General features: G+C 43.7%; 1 protein-coding gene across 14 annotated transcripts in view; it reads left to right on the forward strand.

Moving 5' to 3' along the window:
* LOC144511854 (C4b-binding protein alpha chain-like) overlaps positions 1–25,369 on the forward strand; it is a 60,459-nt gene that overhangs the window by 15,823 nt on the left and 19,267 nt on the right. For 8 of the 14 annotated variants that reach the window (XM_078242236.1, XM_078242243.1, XM_078242235.1 and 5 more), the window contains exons 2-7: positions 3,683–3,874; positions 4,995–5,091; positions 11,132–11,205; positions 18,077–18,259; positions 21,137–21,322; positions 25,266–25,289. In XM_078242236.1, coding sequence (XP_078098362.1) covers positions 3,683–3,874; positions 4,995–5,091; positions 11,132–11,205; positions 18,077–18,259; positions 21,137–21,322; positions 25,266–25,289 — 756 coding nt within the window. The remainder of the gene's footprint in view (positions 1–3,682; positions 3,875–4,994; positions 5,092–11,131; positions 11,206–18,076; positions 18,260–21,136; positions 21,323–25,265; positions 25,290–25,369) is intronic. The other 6 variants (XM_078242244.1, XM_078242248.1, XM_078242237.1 and 3 more) reach the window with 1 other exon arrangement.

Consider the following 25,369-nt stretch of genomic DNA (forward strand, 5'->3'; position numbering starts at 1 on the left):
TTCATTCAGCCTTCCATGTTGACATTCATAGGTCGATGAGGTGAGGGCTAGAAATGGCCCTCAGCATGAGCTACCTTTAAGTGGTAGCATTTGCAATAAAGTGGATGAATTATTTGCACAAATAGACATAAATGGGTATGATATAGTCAGGATTATGGAGGCATGGCTGCAGGGTGAGAACTGAATATCCAGAGGTATTTAGGAAGGACCAACAAAAAGCGGTGGAATTGCATTGTTGGTTAGAGGAAATTTAACACCATAGCAAGCAAGGATATTAGTTCTGATGTGGAATTTGTATGGGTAGAGCTGAGAAACATCAAGGAGTAAAAATATGTATAGACCTCCAAACTCTGATGTTGGGAATGGCATTAAACAGGAAATTAGAAATGCATGCAACAAAGGAACATTTGTAATTACATAGAATCCCTACAGTATAGAAGGAGGCCATGCGGCCCATTGAGTCTGCACCGACCACAATCCCACCCAACTTGTAGCCCCACATATTTACTCTGCTAGTTCCCCTGACACTAGTGGCAATTTAGCATGGCCCATCAACTTAACCTGCACATCTTTGGACTGTGGTAGGAAACCGGAGCACCCAAAGGAAACCCACGCAGACACAGGGAGAATGTGCAAACTCCACACAGACAATGACCCAAGCCAGGAATCAAACCTGGCTCCCTGCCTCTGAGGGAGCACTGCTAACCACCGTGCCGGGTGACTTTAATCTGCATATAGATTGAGTAAATCAAATTAGTGACAATACCGTAGAGAGGGAAATCCCTGGAGTGAAGCACAAGTTGGTTATGATGGATTGGGGAAGGTTACTTAAAGGGATAATGGTGGATAGGTAATGGCAAACATTCAAAGAGAAAATGGGTGAACTGCAACAAATGTTCATCCCTGTCTGGTTCAAAATTAAAATTGAAAAGATGGCCAAAGCATGGCTTACAAGGGAGATTACAGATAGTATTAGCTCCAAGGAAGTGGCATACAAACTGGCCAGCAACAAGAGCCCTGAGGATTGGTAGCAGTTTACAGCTCAGCAAAGGAAGACGAGGGGTTTTGAGCAGGCTTGCGGGGTACAAAAACGTCTATAGGTATGTGAAGAAAAAAAGATTGAAGACAAATTTAAATCCCTTGTAGTCAAAAACAAGGGAATGGATAATGCAGAACAAAGAAATGGTGACCAACCAAATATCTACTTTGGTTCTGTCTTTACAAAGGAGGACACAAATAACATACTGGAGATGTTGGGGAGCACGGAGTTTAGTGAGAGGGAGGAACTGAAGGAAAGCCAGTATTAGTAGAGAATTGGTGTTGGGGGAAATTGGGATTGAAGACTGTTTAATTCCCAGGGCCTGATGATGCACACCCCAGAGTACTTAAGGAAGTGGCCCTCAGTAGTGGTCATCTTCCAAGATTCTGTAGACTCTACATTGGCTCCTCTCCAATCTGCAGGAACTAATGTAACCTCACTATTTAAAAAGGGAGGTAATGAGAAAATAAGGCATTATAGACATGCTGTGTGGAAAATGCCAGACTCCGTATAAAAAAGATTTAATAGCAAAGCACTTGGAAAACAGTGGCAAGACAGTGGATTTACGAAAGGGAAATTGTGCTTGACAAATCTACTGGAATTCTTCAAGAACATAACTCGTAGGTAGAGGGGAGCCAGTGGATCTGGTTTGTTTAGACTTTCAAAGCTTTCGACAAGTCCCACAAGAGGTTAGCAGTGTATTGGATTGAGGGTAGCGCATTGATATGGATAGAAAACTGCTTGGGCAGACTGGAAACAGTAGGGATAAATGGGTCTTTTTTCTGAATGACAGTTTATTTATTGTCGCAAGTAGGCTTACATTAACACTTCAATGAAGTTGCTGTAAAAATCCCGTGGTCACCACACTCCGGCGCCTTTTCAGGTGCACTGGATGTCCAGATGTTTTTCAAGATAAATGCTGAGTAAACACAACAAAAAGTCAACTAAAAATGAACTTTATTAATGGTTGTACGCTATCTTATCCAGTTCCAAGTCCCTCTATTTTTTTAACCTCAGAGCTAAACCTCCCCAGGCACCATTCTAAAGTTTTTAAAGCTATAAGCGAAATCCAACATATCTTTTGGGGTTGCTTCCAATTTAGGATAGAGACAACTGGCTTCTTAAACAGGCTTTCTCCAGGCACAGCTTACAGGGAGTTAATGCAGCTTGCAACTTTTGGCTGCAGTCTGAAAACATGTCCCTTGCATAGGGTTAACTTGCCTCTGATATACTGCTTTTCTTCCCTATCTGAATTCACTACTTCAGAAGTAACTCTTAATTACCCTTTGTATGAATTCACCGTTAAGATTATGAATTTCACCCATCTTCTCTTTTCAACTTTTACCATCTTTAAATTAACCTTTTTAACTCTCTCCCCCATTGTTACCAACTTCCCTCGGGCAAGTGTTTGTTCAGTGTTGCTAGGCTCATCGACATATCAAAACCCTAGTAACACCAACCCAGTCAACCTTTCTACAATTTCCATTTTAAAATGGTTTGTTTTTCTTGAAGTATACAACCATGAGAACACATTTCCCAATTATTGGATCTCTTGTTTTTTTTTTCCCCATTTTATCACAATTTCCTAACAGATGGAAAATGAAACAGGAAAGAATGGAGAAGAATTCCCGAACACTTTGGTTAGATTGTGGAGTGCTGCAATCTCAAACTGAGATAACACACTGCTAACCATCTGCTCATCCTTTGAGTTTTGTGACCCATTCTAACTTTGGTGTCAAAGTTTGTATTTTATTTACAACGGTCCTTTTGACTGAAAGAAACAACTTCAGGTTCTTAGAAAAAGGTTTGTGACTTTAAGTACTCAGTGCCATCTTGAGTTGCTAAGAATATGGAAGTTCTTTGAAAGCAGAAAGGAAAAAGCAGAACCATCAAAAGATTTCGGCAGGAGAGCAGTACAGGCAAGTTCAGGAGAGGATTTATTGTCGGACAGCTGAAAAGAAAACTTGAAGGCTGGATGTAACAGCATTAATATAAAGTTTCTGCGGCTGCTTCAGTTTTTGGAGGGGCCGGTTAATCTGAGTCAGCCATGCAGTGCATTGCGGTATTACTGAGTATCAGGTAAAAATTACAGGCCATGCCAAGACTGTTGTGAGCTGAGGTTGAAGTTCTGCCAAGATGCGCATTTTTGGTAATGGTCACTTCAGCGGAACACTGATGGAGTAAAGCTGCTGTCAGCATCGACTAGTTCACCTAATCTTTGAAGGCTGAGGAATTCAAGACTTGAGATCTATCTTCGTCGTGGTTATCTAGTGTGTAACAGTTTCTATTGGATGCAATTTGCCTATTAATTTGTTTCATTTATTTTGATTTGATAAATAAGTTATACAAAATGAATTCTTGTCCATGGTTTCTTCCACTGAGGTCATTTGGTATGCTTGATTTTTTTTTGAGTTCTTTATAAGAAAGGATCCTGCTAGTATAAGGAAGAGCCACAATCAAGCAGAAATAGGTAAGCAAATCAAAAATTGCCAGCACTGTAAAGATACCAACGAGATTAAATGAAAACGGATTAAGGGAGATATCATCCAGATTGAATTTAGTGCACTAGTTGTTTTAAACGAATACTTGGTGAAAGTTGAAACTTTTTGTTGGAAGTTAAAACTTTGAAACCTTTTTTCAAAGGTGACTGTGGCAAACCTCCGCAGCTAGAAAATGGCGATCTATCTAACGATTTCCGTTCTGTGACTTCATTTCCTGTCGGTACCAGAGTCTCTTACACCTGTTATGTGGGTTACGTGTTCAGAGAAGGAACTTCAAAATTCCTTACCTGCGGGCATGATTCAGTTTGGGGGCCACTCCGTGCCGTTTGTGAACGTAAGTAATCAAAATTTTATTCTCTTCCTCCCCAGTTATTTCACTGCTCTGTCCTACCCAGGAATAATCAACTTGGCTGGAATGTTGTTCCTTGGATACAAATAGTTTGTCGTTCGATATTACCTAATTTTTCTTTTTTAAATTCAATTATGGGATGTGGGCATCGCTAGCTAGGCCAGCATTTATTGTCCATCCCTTGTTGCCGTTCAGAAGGTGGTGGTGAGTTGCCTCTTGAACTGTTGCAGTCCCTGAGGTGTAGGTTCACACATAGTGCTGAAAGCAAGGGAAAGTTCCAGGATTTTGACCCAGCGATAGTGAAGGAACGGTGATATATTTTCAACTCAGGATGCTGAGTAACTTGGAGGAGAGCTTTCAGGTGGCGATGTTCCCATGTATCTGCTGCTCTTGTCCTTGTAGATAATAGTGGTTGTGGGTTTGGAAGGTGTTGCCTAAGGAACAATGATGAGTTCTTGCAGTGCATCTTGTAAATGGTACACACTATTGCCATGTCATCCATGGTGGAAGAATTTAATATTTTTTTGTGGAAGGAATCAAGTGGGCTGCTTTATCCTGGACAGCGTTGAGCTTCTCGGTGTTGTTGCAGCTGCACTCATCCAGACAAGTGGAGAGTATTCTTCCACTCTTAACTTATGCCTTGTGGATGATGGACGGGCTTTTGAGAGTTGAGTAACTCACCGCAGGATTAACAGCTCTTGATCGGCTCCTATAGGCACAGTATTGTATGGCTAGTCAAGTTCAGTAACCCCCAGGATGTCCCCAAATCTTCTGGAAAGATTACTGAAATTAGGCTTGTCCTTGTCTTTCTAGTAATAAAATGAATTGCATCCATGGCTAGTATTTTACTAGAGTCAGATCTCACTATTTATGATGGCTGTTGAAAATAATTCTGAATCCATGTGGTAGGTTTTTAAAGTGCTGACTAAAGCAGTGCCCTATATTATGGAATTTTTATCTTGCTCTTTATTTGCTTGAGCATCAGACAAACTGTGATGGGCCGATATTTTGAAAAATTGAGCATCAATTTATTTGAAATTTGTGCTGGAAAGGCCTGCTGGAGATTTGTAAAGTTGCTAGTGTTTGTATTTTTTTTCTTCTGTAGCACGAAGTTGTGGTAATCCAGGGGAGATTTCAAATGGATATTATGAAGCAGGTGAAACTACTTTTGGACATAAAGCTATATTTCATTGTGAAGCAGGGTGAGTATTCAGTAGGCAAACAGCTAAATTTGATTTTAGTGATGACTTGCGTTCCTTTTAATTCAATTATTAATAGTATGGTCTGGCATTTCCATGCCGATACAGCAGTGCATGTTAACATCAATCTAAGAAGGTGGCTGGCAACTTGTTCTTTCAAATCTAGTTACTTATATTGTAAATTTCATATTGGGTGGCACAGTGATTAGCATTGCCGCCTCAAGCATTAGGGTCTTGGGTTTGATTCTGGTCTTGGGTGACTGTGTGGAGTTTCCTCCAGGTGCTTCACTTTTCTCCCACCGTCCAAAGATGTGTAGGTTAGGTGGATTGGTCATGGCAAATGCCCAGGATTATGGGGATGGGGCAGAGGGGAGGGCCTGGGTGGGATGCTCTTTTGGAGAGTCGATGCAAAATCAATGGGCCAGATGATCTCATTCTGCACTGTAGGAATTCTATGATTCTAACTTGCATTAAGCAATGGATCCACGGATTCCTGAATGAAGGTGATATTGGTGGTACTGGAAAGTTATTATTTTTTTTGTAATGGAGGCTGTCACACTACCTCTAGTCTGGTCCAAAAACACTTTTTTAAAATATTTCTCATCACTTCTATCATGCCTCCAATTTGGGCATCAAACTTAATGCTGAACTCTCAGCAATTTTGTGGATTTATTCCCACAAGTTAAATTCGTTGTCTAAATGCTTAATTATCATTCTGTAGATTGTACAATGAAGTTAGTGGTTGAAGAGAATACAGAAGTGCCACAAGATTTCATGCTCTCTGCTTAGGAATGCCTACAGTGTCACTTGGCCTCTAGATGACCCTCTTAGGACATAATTCTCTTTGGCCAGAATCTTTGTTTCACCATGTCTCTGGTTGTTCAGAGCTGTTTGGGTCTTTTGCTGAGGGAAACTGCCCATTTCTGCTAATTCTATACAAATTAAATAATCTGAAAAGTGCCATCCTTTGCTGGGACTCCACATGAGAAGGAAATATACCCTTACTGGCATCCAAGCTAACCTTATTTCTGAACAACTAACTTGATTTCTTAGTTTCTTGCTTACTATTGTAGAGGACAATAATGAATATCAAGAACTGAGTCAGTAACTTCAACCAAGCGTTTGACTGTACAGACCAACACATACCAAGCACACTGTCCTAATTTCTGGATATTCTGTCACGTGTCTTTATTGTGTTGCACCATTTTAACTAGATATTTTCCATTATCCCGGTTCAATTGAGGTTTTAAGGAGAGTTTGGAAAATCAGTTGGTGGGTCCAGCCTTTAAACTTTTGTTTTACATGGACATATTGACAATTATGACATTGTGTGGTGATGGGGAACTGGTCACGGCTACATTATCACATCAATCAGTTTGAAATAGAAAGTCAACTCAAATGGAAAATAAGTTGTCCCATGGTTCGTTGTCCTGACATTGATTGTAATACAATATATTTCCAAATTAAGATATACATACTTTGTGCTTTTTTTCCTCCCACTGAAGGACACTTGTGTCACAAGTGGATGATTCCGGATTCCTAATATCACAGCAGTATAAATAAATGTCGTCTCTGCCAGAGCTCTTGGTGTCCATGTTATCTTTAGTTGATTCTGGTTGATCAAGGTTGGGCAGGAGGATACATATGCATGGGTACCTTGGTCTATAGTCCCTATGAACTCCATGTTGACAATTGCCATTCGTCATCTGCCCAGAGGTGAGGAAACATATGAATGCCAGCGTCATATTTCACTGGCCCAGGTTCCCCTTCATTAAGTAGGATGCCCATGCTGTTTGATTCCCTTCACCTCCTAACCCATGCAACTTTTGCTAATCATGATATCATTTACAAAGGATAGAATCCACTTGATCTGTCATTAAATCCAATCATGATTTAATTACGCATGTACCTCCCAAACAAGGAGCAGGCAATGGCTTTGGATCTATTTTTAACCTCAGAGTCCTGCAGAGTTGTCCTTGCAAATACTTGTTAAAATCTGAGCTGCCCTGCAGACTCGTCCAGATGTGGAGATGCCGGCGTTGGACTGGGGCGAACACAGTAAGAGTTTTAACAACAGGTTAAAGTCCAACAGGTTTATTTGGTAGCAAATACCATTAGCTTTCGGAGCGCTGCTCCTTCGCCAGATGGAGTGGAAATGTGCTCTCAAACAGGGCACAGACACAAAATCAAGTTACAGAATACTGATTAGAATGCGAATCCCTACAGCCAACCAGATCTTAAAGATACAGACAATGTGGGTGGAGGGAGCATTAAGCACAGGTTAAAGAGATGAGTATTGTCTCCAAACAGGATAGCCCGCAAGTCCAGGAGGCAAGCTGTGGGGGGTTACTGATAATGTGACATAAATCCAACATCCCGGTTTAGGCCGTCCTCATGTGTGCGGAACTTGGCTATCAGTTTCTGCTCAGCGACTCTGCGCTGTCGTGTGTCGTGAAGGCCGCCTTGGAGAACGCTTACCTGAAGATCAGAGGCTGAATGCCCGTGACTGCTGAAGTGCTCCCCCACAGGAAGAGAACAGTCTTGCCTGGTGATTGTCGAGCAGTGTTCATTCATCCGTTGTCGTAGCGTCTGCATGGTTTCCCCAATGTACCATGCCTTGGGACATCCTTTTCTGCAGCGTATCAGGTAGACAACATTGGCCGAGTTGCAAGAGTAGGTACCGTGTACCTGGTAGATGGTGTTCTCACGTGAGATGATGGCATCCGTGTCGATGATCTGGCTCATCTTGCAGAGGTTGCTGTGGCAGGGTTGTGTGGTGTTGTGTTCACTGTTCTCCTGAAGGCTGGGTAGTTTGCTGCGGACAATGGTCTGTTTGAGGTTGCACAGTTGTTTGAAGGCAAGAAGTGGGGGTGTGGGGATGGCCTTGGCGAGATGTTCGTCTTCATCAATGACATGTTGAAGGCTCCGGAGGAGATGCCGTAGCTTCTCCGCTCCGGGGAAGTACTGGACGACGAAGGGTACTCTGTCCACCGTGTCCCGTGTTTGTCTTCTGAGGAGGTCGGTGCGGTTTCTCGCTGTGGCGTGTCGGAACTGTTGATCGATGAGTCGAGCGCCATATCCTGTTCTTATGAGGGCATCTTTCAGCGTCTGGAGGTGTCTGTTGTGAACCTCCTCATCCGCGCAGATCCTGTGTATACGGAGGGCTTGTCCGTAGGGGATGGCTTCTTTAACGTGTTTAGGGTGGAAGCTGGAGAAGTGGAGCATCGTGAGGTTATCCGTGGGCTTGCGGTACAGTGAGGTGCTGAGGTGACCGTCCTTAATGGAGATGTGTGTGTCCAAGAATGCAACCGATTCCGGAGAGTAGTCCATGGTGAGTCTGATGGTGGGATGGAACTTGTTGATGTCACCATATAGTTGTTTCAGTGATTGCTCACCATGACTCCAAAGGAAGAAAATGTCATCGATGTATCTAGTGTATAGCATCGGTTGAAGGTCGTGCGGTGAAGAAGTCTTGTTCGAACCTGTGCATGAAGATGTTGGCATATTGAGGTGCAAATTTGGTCCCCATGGCTGTTCCGTGTGTCTGGATGAAGAACTGGTTGTTGAAGGTGAAGACATTGTGGTCCAGGATGAAGTGGATGAGTTGTAAAATTGCATCTGGAAACTGGCAGTTGACGGCGTTGAGTACTGAGGCCGTTGCAGCAATGCCATCATCGTGGGGGATGCTGATGTAGAGTGCCGAGACATCCATTGTGACTAGCCCAGAACCAGCCTGAATTAGTCATGCTCACTGAATAATGTCTTTCAGTTGATGTCAGGACTCCACCATCTCGGTATTCACTGTCTCAGCAGGATACATTCACCACAAAGTACACAATTGGAAGAATATGGCATTGACTCAAGTCTAAGAAGTCTCATTGCATTCGATCAAACAAGGCAAGCCATCTACAGCCCTCTTTCAGTTGATGAATCCGTACTCTTCTAAGTCAAATACCACTTGGAAGGAGTACTGATGGTGGAAAAAACAATGTACTCGGGTGGGGAACTTCAATGACCATCACTAGCACAACTGCTGACCAAATCCTGAAGGACATAGCTGCCAGACTGATCCTGCAGCAATTGGTGGGAGAAGTAACATGAGGGAGAAACCTTGGTCTTGTCCATACCAATTTACCTGCCATAGATGCATCTGTTATTGAGGAGTGACCAATGCACCATATTTATTTGGATGGAGTGCCATCTTGAGGACTGTCTTCATTGTGTTGTGTAAAACTATCACCATGCTAAATGGGAGAGATTAATTACAAATGTAGCAACTAATACTGGGCATCTATTAGGCACTGTAGGCCATCAGCAGTCGAATTGTATTCCATTACAATCTGTATCCTCATGACTGAGCATATCTCTTATTCTTATCAACCCTGGTTCAAAGAGGAGAGTAAGAAAGGATACCAGGAGCAGCACTAGGCAGCCTGATAAATGAGCTCCCAGCCTAATGAAACTACATGTCAGGAATGTATGCATATTGAACAGCAAAAGCAGCATGCTACAGCAGATTAGATCAAAGCCCTGTGATTCTGCTGTGTCCTTTCGTGAATGGCTGCTTATAATTAAACAATTGCTGGTTGGAGGAGTCACAATGGACACCATCCACAGTGATGGAGGAGCCCAGAACATTGGTGGAAGCATAATCAGCCAGCAATACTAAATACTCCATCTTTGCTTTTCCTGTGTTCAACCAGTTTGTTATATCAAGAATAGGCCGAGCACACTCCATACCCAAGAGCTATTGGGTGCAAACGACATACAACTGTAATGCTGAAGATGTTCTCCAAAAATCACTCTGCTCCATACTGAGCTGTTCAGTGCATTTACACTGACAATCTGGCACATTGTCCTTTCCACAAAATGTAGGGCAAATCTAATTTGATCAATTATTGCACAATCAGTCCACTCAATCATCAAAGAAACTGAAGGTGCTATCATGAAGTACTTGTCATCAGTGAGATTGTTGCTAACTCCAGATTTGGTTCTGTAGGACCCTCTACTCCAGACCTCATTACAGTCTTGGTTCAAAGACCAAAATTTCAACAGTGAAGTGAGAGTTACTGATCTTGACATGAAGGCAGTGGAGTTTATCAGCTGCAGTCATATCTAACAACAAACTGAAGTCAATGATCTCTGTTTCACCACTGCAAGAATTCCTCAGGGTAGTATCCTTGACCAGACCATCAGTGATCCTCCAGCCATCATAAGATTAGAAATGGGGATCTTTGCTGATGGTATTTTCAAATCTGTGCTTGCATAGCACACAACCAGGGCAACATTTCGGACCAGCGCAGAAAATTGACAAGTAACACTTTTACTGCATAAATGCCAACAATTGTCTCCAACATGAGTGAATCTAACTCTCTCAATGCCATTAACATCATTGAATCCCCACTATCAACATCCTGGCATCAATATTGATCAGAAAGCTTAATGGACCAGCAAATACTAGCTACAAGTGCAAGTTGGAGGCTGGCAATTCTTTAGCAAGCTAATCACCTCCTGACTCACCAAACCCTATTTATTGTTGCCACGCACAAGTAAGGAATGTGATGAAACACAGCCAGGAAGGTCGGGTATATAGTTCCAAAGACTAAGTTTCATGCCATTTAGGACAAAGCAGCTCCACTTCTAGTGCATAGTTGGAGTAGAGTGTGCCATCTACAAAATGCGCTGCAACAAATTGGCAACCCTTTTTCTTAGTCTGTAATCTCCTCTACCAAGTCACGCACCATCCTGACTTGGAAGTAATTGCCCTTCTTTCACAGTTGAGTGAAAATCCATGAATTCCACCTGCCCCCCCCCCCCCCCCCCCCCCCCCCCCACATCCCCATCCAACACTTTGGGTCCATCTACGCACCTGCATACTCTGTAGTAATTCAAAAAGCAGCTTATCATTGCCGTCACCTTGAGGATAATTCAATATTGTTTTGCTTTCTAATTCTTAACCATCATCCCTGATCACTTTGTTGTAACAGTCTATTTAGTTTTAAACATGGTGTGATGAATAACTTTTTTTATTTTGACTTTATAGTTATAGGCTTGTCGGTAGACATTATCGCATGTGTCAAGCTGATGGGTGGGATGGCCAGGTCCCGACATGTGAGAGTAAGTTAAAGTTCTATGTTTCTAAAAAGTTTGAATTGTTTTGATGCATAACCTCAAAGTACATCAATAATGGTAAATTCAAGGACTTTTTGGGGTATCTCCTCTCTTCTGGTCATCTCTCCTTTGCCTTCACTGTATTCTTAAATTTTTATTCTCAAAGGTTGTTTCTTGTCTTTTCTCTCAGCATTTTAAGTGTGACTTTATTAAGTTGTGTGTCAGGAAAGATAGTATTCTTTGGCAGTAGGAGAAACTCGGCTGATTGCTCCCCAGCAAGCTTTGGTTGACTTTTGTGCTGCACAAAGGCAGGAGGAAGGATCCAGGTTGCAAACATTTGGTTTGATAGCAAAAGCAGGGTGATGGGTGGATGGTGGGGTAAGGCACAGGTTCTTGGTGTTTAAGGGGTCTTATTGCCATTTCTCTTCTATTGCTTTCTATCCCAAGTGTGAAGAGGTGTCCAGCAAGAAGCATTCATAGAACATAGAAAAGCTACAGCACAAACCGGCCCTTCGGCCCACAAGAAGCGCCGAACATGTCCCTACCTACTAGGTTTACCTATAACCCTCTATCTTACTAACTTTCATGAACTTATCCAAAAGTCTCTAAAAAGACCCTATCGAATCCACCACCACCACCACTACTGGCAGTCGATTCCACACACCCACCACCCTCTGAGTGAAAAACTTACCCCTAACATCTCCTCTGTACCTACTCCCCAGCACCCTAAACCTGTGACCTCTTGTGACAACCATTCCAGCCCTGGGTAAAAGCCTCTGAGAATCCACTCTATCAATACCTCTCAACATCTTATACACCTCTATCAGGTCACCTCTCATCCTTCGCCCCTCCAAGGAGAAAAGACCTAGCTCTCTCAACCTATCCTCATAAGGCATGCCATCTAATCCGGGCAACATTCTTGAAAATCTCCTCTGCACCCGTTCTATGGTTTCCACAACCTTTCTGTAATGAGGCGACCAGAACTGGGCACAGTACTCCAGGTGGGGTCTGTCCAGGGTCCTATACAGCTGCAGCATTATCTCCTGATTTCTAAACTCAATTCCTCTATTGATGAAGGCCAGTATTCCATACGCCCTCTTAATTACAGCCTCTACCTGTGACGCTGCTTTGAGTGTCCTATGAACACGGACCCCAAGATCCTTCTGATCTTCCACACTGCCAAGTCTCTTACCCTTAATATTATATTCTTTCATCCTATTCGACCTGCCAAGATGAACCACCACACATTTATCTGGGTTGAAGTCCATCTGCCACTTCTCCACCCAGTCTTGCATCTTATCTATGTCTCGTTGCAACTGCTGACATCCCTCTACACTATCCACAACCCCACCAACCTTTGTGTCATCAGCAAACTTGCCAACCCATCCTTCCACTTCCTCATCCAGGTCATTTATAAAAATCACAAAGAGCAAGGGTCCCAGAACAGAACAGATCTCTGGGTGACCGACCTCCAGTCTGAAAAAGACCCATCTACAACCACTCTTTGCCTTCTGTGGGCAAGCCAGTTCTGAATCCACAAAGCAATGTCTCCTTGTATCCCATGCACCTTCACTTTCTCAATAAGCCTTGCATGGGGCACCTTATCAAACGCCTTGCTGAAATCCATATAAACTACATCTACCGCTCTTCCCTTGTCTGTGTCTAGTTACATCTTCAAAAAATTCAATTAGGCTCGTAAGGCATGATCTGCCTTGGACAAAGCCGTGCTGGCTATTTCTGATCATACTATTCCTCTCCAGATGTTCATAAATCCTGCCCCTCAGGATCTTCTCCATCAACTTACCAACCACCTGAGGTTAGACTCACTGGTCTTTAATTTCCTGGGCTATCCCTTCCTTTCTTGAATAACGGAACCACGTCCGCAATCCTCCGGAACCCCTCGTGCCTCCATTGATGACGCAAAGATCATCGCCAGAGGCTCAGCAATCTCTTCCCTCGCCTCCCACAGTAACCTGGGGTACATGCCATCTGGTCCTGGTGATTTATCTAACTTAATGCTTTTCAAAAGCTCCAACACATCCTCTTTCCTAATGTCCTCATGCTCAATCTTCTCAGTCCACTGCAAGTCTGTACTGCAACTACGAAGAGCCTTTTCCACTGAATACTGAAGCAAAGTATTCATTGAGCACCTCTGCTATTTCTACCGGTTCTATACACACTTTCCCACCGTCACATTTGATAGGTCCTACTCCTTCACATCTTATCATCTTGCTCTTAACATACTTGTAGAATGCCTTGGGGTTTTCCTTTATCCTGTCTGCCAAGGCCTTCTCATGACCCTTTCTTGCTCTTCTAATTTCCCTCTTAAGTTCCTTCCTACTAGTCGTATACTCTTCTAAATTACTAACATTACCTGGCTCCCTGAACCTTTTGTGGGCTTTTCTTTTCTTGACTAAATTCGTTACAGCTTTCATGCACCATGGTTCATGTAACCTACCATAACTCCCCTGTCTCATTGGACTGTTGCTGTGCAGAGCTCCAGACAAATGTTCCTTGAAAATTTGCCACATTTCTTCTGTACATTTCCCTGAGAGAACCTCCTTCCAATTTATGCCTCTAATTTCCTGCCTGATAGCCTCATAATTGCCCTTACTCCAAATAAACACTTTCCTAGCTTGACTGATCCTATCTCTCTCCAATGCTGATGTAAAGGAGATAGAGTTGTGATCACTATCCCCAAAATGCTCCCCCACTGAGAGATCTGACATCTGCCCAGGTTCATTCCCTAATACCAAATCAGCCTCTGCTCTTGTAGGCTTATCCACATACTGTATCAGGAAGCCCCCCTGAACACACCTAACAAACTCCTCCCCATCTAAACCCCTTACCTGAGGGATATTCCAATCTATATTTGGGAAATTAAAATCTCTCATCACGACCACTCTATTATTATCACATATCTGTCCAGGATCTGCTTCCCAATCTGCTCCTCCACATCCCTGCTACTATTGGGTGGCCTATAGAAAACACCCAGTAAAGTTATTGACCCCTTCCTGTTGCAAACCTCCACCCACAGAGATTCCGTAGACAATCCCTCTGGCATCCATCTTTTCTGCAGCCGTGACACTATCCCTGATCAGCAATGCCACTCCCCCACCCCTTTTGCCTCCTTCCCTGTCCCTCCTGAAACCCGGCACATGAAGTATCCAGCCCTGCCCCGAGATAACCAAGTCTCTGTAATGGCCACCACATCACACTTCCAAGTAGTGATTCATGCTCTAAGCTCATCCATTTTGTTCACTACACTCCTTGCATTAAAATACACACCTCTCAACCCTTCAGTCTGACCGCTCCCCTTCTCCGTCACCTGCCTATCCTCCCTCTGACACCGTCTACAAGCCCCTTTTATTAAGCTAACCTCCTCTCTCCCAGTTACCTCGTTTTGATTCCCACCCCCCAACCATTCTAGTTTAAACACTCCCCGGTAGCCTGAGCAAACCTTCCCGCCAGGATATTGGTCCCCCTGGGATTTAAGTGAAACCCGTCCTTTTTGTACAGGTCGCACCTGCCCCTAAAGAGGTCCCAATGATCCAGGAACCTGAATCCCTGACCCCTGCTCCAATCCCTCAGCCACGCATTTATCCTCCACCTTTTCCGTTCCTTCCCTCACTGTCTCGTGGCACAGGCAGCAATCCCGAGATTACTACCTTTTGCGTTCCTACTTCTTAACTCCCTACCTAACTTCATATATTCTCTTTTCATAACCCCTTCCCCTTTCCTGCCTATGTCAGTGGTAAGGAGTCTAACAACACCAGGTTAAAGTCCAACAGATTTATTTGGTAGCAAATGCCACTAGCTTTCGGAGCGCTGCTCCTTCGTCAGATGAGTGGTAGATCTGCTCATAAACAGCAAACAGGGCATATAAAGACACACACTCAATTTACTGAATAATGATTGGAATGCGAGTCTTTACAGCTAATCAAATCTTAAAGGTACAGACAATGTGAGCGGAGAGAGCGTTCGCACAAGTTAAAGAGATGTGCATTGTCTCCAGACAGGACAGCCAGTGAGACTTTGCAAGTCCAGGCAAGTTGTACTCCCACAACTTGCCTGGACTTGCAAAATCTCACTGGCTGTCCTGTCTGGAGACAATGCACATCTCTTTAACCTGTGCTAATGCTCTCTCCGCTCACATTGTCTGTACCTTTAAGATTTGATTAGCTGTAAAGACTCGCATTCCAATCATTATTCAGTAAATTGAGTGTGTGTCTTTATATGCCCTGTTTGCTGTTTATAAGCAGATCTTCCACTCACCTGACGAAGGAGCAGCACTCCGAAAGCGAGTGGCGTTTGCTATGAAATAAACCTGTTGGACTTTAACCTGGTGGTGTTAGACTCCTTACTGTGTTTACCCCAGTCCAACGCTGGCATCTCCACATTGTCAGTGGTACCAGTGTGCACCACGACCTCTGGCTCCTCTCCCTCCCACTTCAGGATTTCTTGGATACAGTCAGAAACATCCCTGATCCCAGCACCAGGAGGCAAACCACCATCCGCGTTTCTCGACTTCCTCCACAAACCGCCTGTCTGACCCCCTCACTGTAGAGTCCCCTATCACCACTGCCTTCCTCCTCCTTTCCTTACCCTTCTGGGCTACAAGGCCGGACTCCGTGCCAGAGGCACAACCACTGCTGCTTCCACCAGGTGGGCTGTCCACCCCAACAGTACTCAAACAAGAGTACTTATTTTTAGGGGGCACAACCACTGGGGTACTCTCTACCATCTGACTTTTCCCTTTCCTGACTGTGACCCACTTGCCTGCTTCTTGTGGCCCCGGTGTGACCACCTGCCTGTAACTCCTATCTATCACCTCCTCATTTTCCCTGACCAGACGAATGTCCTCGAGCTGGAGCTCCAGTTCCCTAACTCGGTCCCTTAGGAGCCACAGTTCAACGCACCCAGCGCAGATATGCACTTCTGGGAGGCTAGGAGGCTCCACGACCGCCCACATCCGGCACTGAGAACAACAAACTGGCTTCACATTCATAATGCCTCTTTTCCTCAGATTCCACAGGGAGAGAACTAAGATTTAAAAGTTGAGAAACCTGCCCTCCCTCGCCTGTTTCCTCCTAAGCCTGTTGAGCCAAAGCCCTTCAGCTCTCATTCTGCTACCTGCTCACTCTGCTACCCGCTACAACGCTGCTCGCTGAATAGTGCGTTCTCCTCTTGAACCCTCACTCGAACTACCGACTGACTCCAGGCACATGCGCACAAAACATTTTTTAAAACGCTCTGTTTCCCTGCTGTTTAAAAAGTGTCCGTTCTGCGTTCCTTCTCTGTCGACTGTCTCCACTCCGTGTTCCTTCTCCTTTAAATTGGAGAAAACATTCTGCAGAGACTTGTAGGGCATAGTGTCACCAATGTCTTTTGGGCTGCTTTCACAGCTGGCATTTTAGACCAACGGTAATATCTTTTGCAGGAAACTGAAATATTGTTTGAAGAGTGGTGCAAAGTGAGCCATACTTATTTTATTTAGGAAATGCAAAGTCCATAGGGCAAGCAGCATCTTCTGGTTCTGTGTTTCAAGTGCGGATAGTCCGCCACTGACTCTATGGATTGGACAGTGTTTCATGATGCAGTGCACACTTTGCTCTCTCCAACAGGAACATAGGGGACTGCACTAATGTCCTAATCTGTGGAGGTTGACCAAGCATTCACGCCATGCTCCCCCATCAATTGCCCATGCTTGTCTGGGGAAGCTAATGATCCTTCCAGCAGACTAAATTTCAAAGGAAGTTTCATGGGAAGAGTTCACGCAAGAAACCGAAAGCAAATGAGCCAGGGTTCTGTTGGTAATGTTTTTGTTTGAGTCAAAGGATGTGTGGTACAAGACCCACTTAACACAAAACCCTCCAGTGTCCTACTGAAGGAGCACTGTCTGAGATGTCGTCATTCAGATGTAGCATTACACTGTGGCCCTATCTGTCCTCAGATGTGTGAAAGGTCCCAAGGCGTTACAAATAAGTTTCCTGTGCAGTATTGATCCCTCAACCAACATCTCTAAAACAGATTATCTATATTAGTGAATGGGCAAAGATCTGGCAAATGAAGCACTGTGGGCAAATGTAAAAATGTTCACTTTTTGGCAGGGAGAATAGAAAATATTTTACCCGAATGGTGAAGGATTGCAGAGCTCTGATGCAGAGGAATCTGGGTGTCCCAGTGCATGAATCTCAAAAGGTTAGTATGCAGGCAGAGCAAGTAATTAGGTAAGCTAATAGAATAATGTTTTAGTGCGAGGGAATGCAGTACAAAAGGAGGGAGGCTGTGCTCTCTTTCCTCCCTCTGCGCCCTTGCCAGATTCTGTTACAATTTGTGATGGGGTCTTTGCTGTGGGTACGGTTAGGGGTACAAATATCAGGGGATGGTAATTTTTCCAGAGAACATTGGACCTTGGGACCTTGGGAATAGTCTGCAGACTTGTGTTGTGGATGCTGATTTGCTAAATTTCTTCAAACAAGAGCAAGATGCATTTCGGATTAGGGTGGTCATCCCCTCTTGCACAAGGTGATACTTGCAATTCAGGGCGTGTGCTGTTCTGAACTAGTTTTAACCAGAGATGTGATGGAGAGGGATTTCCCCCTTTTTTGTTTTTTTTGGTCCTCACTGGAGATAACGGTTTTGGTTAAGTTGGAGAATATACATTGTGTGTTACAATATCTCAGTCTGGAACAGGCTGGATGGATTTAATTGCTCATCGTTGAACACATACAGGAGAGAATTGAAAATGTCCTACATTGTGTGGCAGTGCATTCGTTCACAAGTATACTGTCACTGAATTTGACAGATTTTAATCCCTCAGTGAAGTTTTGATCTGACAGTCAGAATATTAACTGACTTTCATTTTTATCTCCAGTTGTCACATGTGATGATCCTGAACCCATCAGTAATGGGAAAATTTCATCGCCCAGCGGAGATACATGGCAATATGGAATGATAGCAACATATTCGTGTCTTGATGAGTACACATTGATTGGTGAACAAGATATTTCTTGCACTTCTTCTGGGAAGTGGAACAAGGTGCCACCGTTATGCAAAGGTATTTAAGTACATAATCAGAATTGGTTTCAATTGCTTTTTTCACCTAGTTACAAAGGTTGTTACTTGATGTTTTAGCATTTCCATACATTTTTGTAGTCAACTGAGAGGACTGATTATGATCATGAATGTTTTTATTATTATGTAGGAAATTGGGGACAATCTAAACCTGTGGCTCTGCTGTAATCATTGTCTCCTATAAATTTGCTTGTATGTAATGTCCTGACATACCAAGTCTCTCTCCAAGCTGTGATCCATAGCTCTTCCAGTTCTTAGGATGCAAAAGCAGACTAATATTTAATACTCTTGCCTTCAAGTACTAGTTGTAAACTGAAACAGAAAGCAATAAAAATACCTAGTGACTAATTTATTAGTGCTTTTCGAGGAAGTCTTCAAGCAGAGTGGATCGAGAGGAACTAGTAGATGTGTTGTATTTGGACTTCCAGAAGGCATTCAACAAGGTACCTCACAAAAGGTTAAATAAGATCAGAGCCCATGGTGTGAGAGGTTGTATATTGGCATGGATAGCGAATTGAATGATGGGTAGGAAACAGCGAGTGGGGATAAAGGGGTTCTTAGGTTGGCAACCTGTAACCAGCAGGATTCCACAAGGATCAATGCTGGGACTGCAACTGTTTACAATATATACTAATGACTCGGAGGAAGGAAGCGAATGTACTATAGCCAAATTTGAGATGAGATAAAGGTGGAAAGGCAAGTTGAGAGGGATACAAACAGTTTATAAAGAAGTGTTGATGGGTTAAGTAAGTGGACAAAATGGCAAATGGAGACTAATGTGGGAAAATGTGAAGTTCATTTTGGATGGGAGAACAAAACCATATTATTTAAATGGAGGAAAGCTGCAACACAAAGGGAACTTGGGAGTACTTGTGCACGAAACACAAAGCTGGCATACAGGTGCAGCAGATAATCAGGAAGGCTAATGGATTGTTGGCCCTTATTTCAAGGTTGTTGGAGTATCTAAGTGCAGGGAAGTCTTGCTGCAATGTACAAAGTACTAGGGAGACCACATCTGGAGTACTGTGAGCAGTTTTAGTTCCCTTATTTAAGGAAAGATATTTAATTGGCGGCAGTTCAGAGGGTTCACTAGAATGATTCCCTGTGCGGAGGGATTGTCTTAATGAGGAAAGGTTAAATAGGTTTGGGCTCTACTCATGCTATGACAACGGATGAATGAAATCACCAGGCAGGAGTGTGGTCTTCCTGTTGGGAACATTTCAGCAGTCACCGGGCATTCAGCCTCTGATCTTCGGGTAAGCATTCTCCAAGGCGGCCTTCATGACACAACAATGCAGAATTGCTGAGCAGAAACTGATAGCCAAGTTCCGCACACATGAGGACGGCCTCAACCGGGATCTTGGCTTCATGCCACACTATCTGTGACCCCCACGACTTGCCTGGATTTGCAAAATCTCACTCTGTCCTGGCTAGAGACAATATACATCTCTTTAACCTGTGCTTAACCTTCTCTCCCCTCACATTGCCTGTACCTTTAAGACTTGATTACCTGTAAAGACTCGCATTCCAACCATTATTTTGTAACTTGAGTTTGTCTATATATGCCCTGTTTGTGAACACAGCTCCCACTCACCTGATGAAGGGGCAGTGCTCCCAAAGCTTGTGGCTTGTGCTACCAAATAAACCTGTTGGACTTTAACCTGGTGTTGAAATTTCTTACTGTGCTTGCCCCAGCCCAACGCTGGCATCTCCACTTCTTGAAGGACACCAGATGTAACGGTGGGCAAGTTGGAAGCAAAGTTATTGCAAGTGCTACTCTGGTAATAACTGTATAGATAAGAATGAAACCAGGCATTTGCAGTGCAGTCCCACCCAGCTAGATGCCAATGAAGAGGCATTGGAGGAGGGTGGTGTAAGTGTTAGAGAAACTTAAATTCTGTAGTTTAGATTGTAGTGGGGAAATTACAGAAATGGGTACCTGGCACACAATGGTTACCTGGGAAAGAGACATTAAACAGGCACTGGCTTTTAGCACAGACAGCTACTTAAAAAGTTAAAACATGCAGTAACTGAAATTCTGCAGGAAGCTAGTTAGAGCTTGAGGCACTTTAAAGATAAGGGCAGACCCGGAACAATAAAGTCATAGATCAGCCATAGATGGAAACATAAATGTAACAAATACCAATCACTGAATGTATAGACCGAAACCAGTCATTGATAGAGGAAATGTATCCATTATATGAACAATGCGATGTTAACTGCCCATATCTGTACCTGTCTGATTGTAACGATGTATTAACTATCGATCACCATGATCTGTCTACTCAACTATAATATGTTAAACAGCTAATGTCCGGACTACCTATTGTATGAAAGGTAAAAAATTAATGAACTGCTGTTGAGAAGGTAGCTGCCAAGTACTGCGGAGTACCAGCGCTTTCTCCCGAAGCTTCGTATCTGAAATAAAACTCTATTGTTGAACCTCCAGTCTGACTCTGGTGGTAAATTTCCCACAACAAGATAAAACATGCTTGGGGATACCTTAGTAAGGTTTATGTGAACTGTTTCATGTTATGGATGTGGTCAGTTCCAATTATTGTCTCAAACCTCAAGGATGAAAAGTCAAAAATTGCAGCAAGTATAAATAATTGCTCATCTTGTAAAAAGAGAGCTTTTTGGACTAATCTGCTCAGTAAAGTTGAGGGTGGTTCAAATACTGGATGATCTTATTTGGCATTTTATTGAATTTAAAAGTTTTTGGTTATGTCGCACTGTTCATACTTCAAAAGGAGGTGCTTGTGGCCTTCAGAATGAACTTGGTTTTTATTTTCTGGTTATTAGGAGTTCATAATATTCAATTGTGCTGTCTTTAAGCTGTCTAATGCTGTTCTTTTATCAGTTGTTAGCTGTCAGCGTCCTCCACGGTCTGAAAACATCGATATCGTGTCTGGATTTGGACCAACATACAAATATCGGGACACCATCACTTACCGTTGTGCACGAGGTTATGTAATGGTTGGCAGTAGGATTATTGAATGCAGTGCGGATAACACATTTGTACCATCGCCACCTATTTGCAAATTACGTGAGTAACCATCTCTTAAATTTGAGTGAATTAATTCTGAATTGAATTCTATAAAGTCTGTTTAAACAATGGGCCAGGTTCTTTGGCAGGGGTGGGAGGCAGATTATTAGTGAGCTTGCTTCAGTGTTCACTCTCGCTCTGAGGCTGACCAGCAGGTTCAGGTTAATGTGCAAATCCTGAAGTTGTGGTCTTTCACTTGTAGGCTACACTGTGGCTCCTCCTAAATACTGAAATCAATCAGAATTTCAACTTTCCTTCCTCCACATGCTGTTTCAAACACAATCAAGATGTTATGTCAGGTGTAAACTGGGTTTTTAATAGCAAAGTGATCAATAGAGTTTGAAAAAAATTATAATTTTGGGAGTGCTTTAAATAGATTTTCAAGCTAATGTTTTTTGGCTTTTATTTTCATCCCATGTAATGTCCCAACTTAAAATTACTCCCTGTAAATATAAATACAAGTTTTATTTTCTCTTAGCTGCTTGTTTGTGTGAGGGAGGGGGTGGTCCGTGAAAATGCTTTCATGTGGTTGGCTGTTTGGACAGCCTGATGACATCACTCCAGTTCCACACTGGACATGACAATCTGTTGCAGTATCCACACAGGTGAAATTATCACCAGGTTATTGTTGACCCTGCAACAAGCCTTGCTACGTGGCACACATGCTTGTTTCATCACTGACTGCAAAATCCTGGCCCCACACCTTCCTGACTTGGAAATGCATCGACTTACCTTTATTGTCACTGGTTCAAAATCATGGAATTCCCTTCCTAAAAGCACTGTGTACCCACTCCTCAGGGACTGCAGCAGTACAAGAAGGCAGCTTCCACCTCCCTTGGGATGCTTGTTGATCCCTTGGTCAGTACATGGGACCGAAGGACAGCTGGAGTGAGTTCCAGAAGCCTCACTGTCATCTGGTGCTTCCAGTCCTGGAAGTCCACTGTTGGCTACACCATGGTGCTGATGCCCTCAATCACTCCTAAGAGACTGGCACATATGCTTCTATGTGGGCCATGCAGTCAATAACAAAGAACAATACAGCACAGGAACAGGCCCTTTGGCCCTCCAAGCCCGCGCCGCTCCCTGGTCCAAACTAGACCACTCTTTTGTATCCCTCCATTCCCACTCTGTTCATATGGCTGTCTAGATAAGTCTTAAACGTTCCCAGTGTGTCCGCCTCCACCACCTTGCCTGGCAGCGCATTCCAGGCCCCCACCATCCTCTGTAAAATATGTCCGTCTGATATCTGTGTTAAACCTCCCCCCCCCCTTCACCTTGAACCTATGACCCCTCCTGAACGTCACCACTGACCTGGGGAAAAGCTTCCCACCGTTCACCCTATCTATGTCTTTCATAATTTTATACACCTCTATTAAGTCTCCCCTCATCCTCCGTCTTTCCAGGGAGAACAACCCCAGTTTACCCAATCTCTCCTCATAACTAAGCCCCTCCATACCAGGTAATATCCTGGTAAACCTCCTCTGTACTCTCTCCAAAGCCTCCACGTCCTTCTGGTAGTGTGGCGACCAGAACTGGACGCAGTATTCCAGATGCGGCCGAACCAACGTTCTATACATCTGCAACATCAGACCCCAACTTTTATACTCTATGCCCTGTCCTATAAAGGGAAGCATGCCATATGCCTTCTTCACCACCTTCTCCACCTGTGACGTCACTTTCAAGGATCTGTGGACTTGCACACCCAGGTCCCTCTGCGTCTCTACACCCTTTATGGTTCTGCCATTTATCGTATAGCTCCTCCATACATTATTTCTACCAAAATGCATCACTTCGCATTTATCAGGATTGAACTCCATCTGCCATTTCTTTGCCCAAATTTCCAGCCTCTCTATATCCTTCTGTAGCCTCTGACAATGCTCCTCACTATCTGCAAGTCCTGCCAATTTTGTGTCGTCCGCAAACTTACTGATCACCCCAGTTACACCTTCCAGATCATTTATATAAATCACAAACAGCAGAGGTCCCAATACAGAGCCCTGCGGTACACCACTAGTCACAGGCCTCCAGCCGGAAAAAGACCCTTCCACTACCACCCTCTGTCTTCTGTGACCGAGCCAGTTCTCCACCCATCTAGCCACCTCCCCCTTTATCCCATGAGATCCAACCTTTTTCACCAGCCTACCATGAGGGACTTTGTCAAACGCTTTACTAAAGTCCATATAGACGACATCCACGGCCCTTCCCTCGTCAACCATTTTGGTCACTTCTTCAAAACCCTCAGCTATTTTCCTGTGTGATGGAGCCAGGGTTTGGTGAGCCTTCGCAAGGCCCCTCAATGCCTACAACATTTATGAGAGAGATTGGGCCCTGGTGTGTAAGACTTCCGCTACAGACATCATGAGTGGGCTAAGCCTTGGTAGTTGTCAGTTGTGGACAGACATCTTGGCCCAGGCTTTCCACTGCCGATGCTACCCAATGCAGGGTTAGCCTCGTTACCAAGCAATGCCAGTACTATCGCCAGCAAGAGAAAGCTTCCAGATTCTTCCAGTTGTACCTGCATTTGGACGGTCGCTGACATCCCTCTAAAGCCAGGCTCTGCTTCTGCATCTTAACCAGTGCAGGGCTTGCACACTTGCTTTCTTTGCTGGCTATCTTGGTCTATGGGGATGTACAAGGACAGTGTGAGAAGGTGGCCTGACCGGATGGGTTGTTAACTGGCACCTATGGGCAGGGGCCCTTGCCATACAGTGGATATAATGGAGATTTGCTGGAGGGCAGAGTGGGGGGGGGGGTCTATGTTGTGGGTGACAATGTTAGAAGGTAGTGCAATGGGATAAAAGGGGCTAAAGGTGAGATGCCAGAGGTTGTAGATAGATATTAGGGACTGGGAAGTGGGCACTCACCGTTGCAGCGCTGAGAAGGTCGTTCATCTTTTTGCAGCATTGTATGCCTGTCCTGCTGGTGAGATGTGGAGCTGAAGCACTCTGCCACTGTATCCCAAGCTTCTGATACTTCTATTAATTGCAGTGTCCTGCCTACTCTTGGGAAAGGGGTCCCCCTCACTTCAATAGCTTCCTGTCCACATCTGCATCTAAAAATCTCAGCATCGACCTCCTCCCTGCCATGTTGCTGGCTGAACTGACGGTGGGTGCTGCTGGCAGTACTTAATGCTGCACCCACTTGTAAAGGGCTAACAGCTTATTCCTGACTGCAGTGAATCAGCTGCCTAGTGAGTCAGGGAATCAGTGTAAAATGAGCTGGCCTATTAGCCCAGGCTGAATGGGGCATGCTGATCACTGCTAACGCCAGCAGGAAGCAGTTGGAGTGTGATCAGGAGGATATTAATGTGCAGGGTTACTGTTATCCTGCATCTTACCAATAAAGGGCAGTGATAGAGTCTTTAATTTAGCCATGTCAGGGCAATAGGCATAACACCTGTGCTGACAAAGATTAATTCGCTGGGAAGATCTACATTCATGACGAGCAGATTTTGAAGGATAATTGGAGTCTGGTATTTTAGGCATAAAATTTTATGAGGCTTTTTTGAGCAACTGTTCTGAAAAGTATGATCAAAACAAACCTCACTATTACACCCCATTAAATGTGAATACTGGCACCTGTATCTGAGAGAATGCATAAGCAATGCTACGTCATGTATTACTGAACTACTTCGCTAATATTCCATTTTTTTAAGTAATAGTTGATCACTTAAATATAGTAACAGTAAATTTAATGGCGTACTTCAGAGTCAAATTCTAGAATGTCTTTCCCTTGTATATAAATTGCATACTTGGAGAAGCATTTTTTAATGATAACACTGCTTAATGTTTTTTTCTGTCCAATATATAGCAACTACCACAGCTAATAAGTATGTTACATTGAATTAATAGTGCACTTAAAACTGTTCTTTCCTTTTTTATATATTTTAAGTGTTATTTTATGGTAACGCTGCTAAATGTGTTTTTTCCATTCCAATATTTAGCAACTTCATCCACAACACCATCTGGTAAGATTATGACATTGAATTAATAGTGCACTTAAAACTGTTCTTTCCTTTTTTATATATTTTCAGTGTTATTTTATGAT

This window comes from Mustelus asterias, chromosome 25 (assembly GCF_964213995.1).
Source record: "Mustelus asterias chromosome 25, sMusAst1.hap1.1, whole genome shotgun sequence".
Classification (NCBI taxonomy): domain Eukaryota; kingdom Metazoa; phylum Chordata; class Chondrichthyes; order Carcharhiniformes; family Triakidae; genus Mustelus; species Mustelus asterias.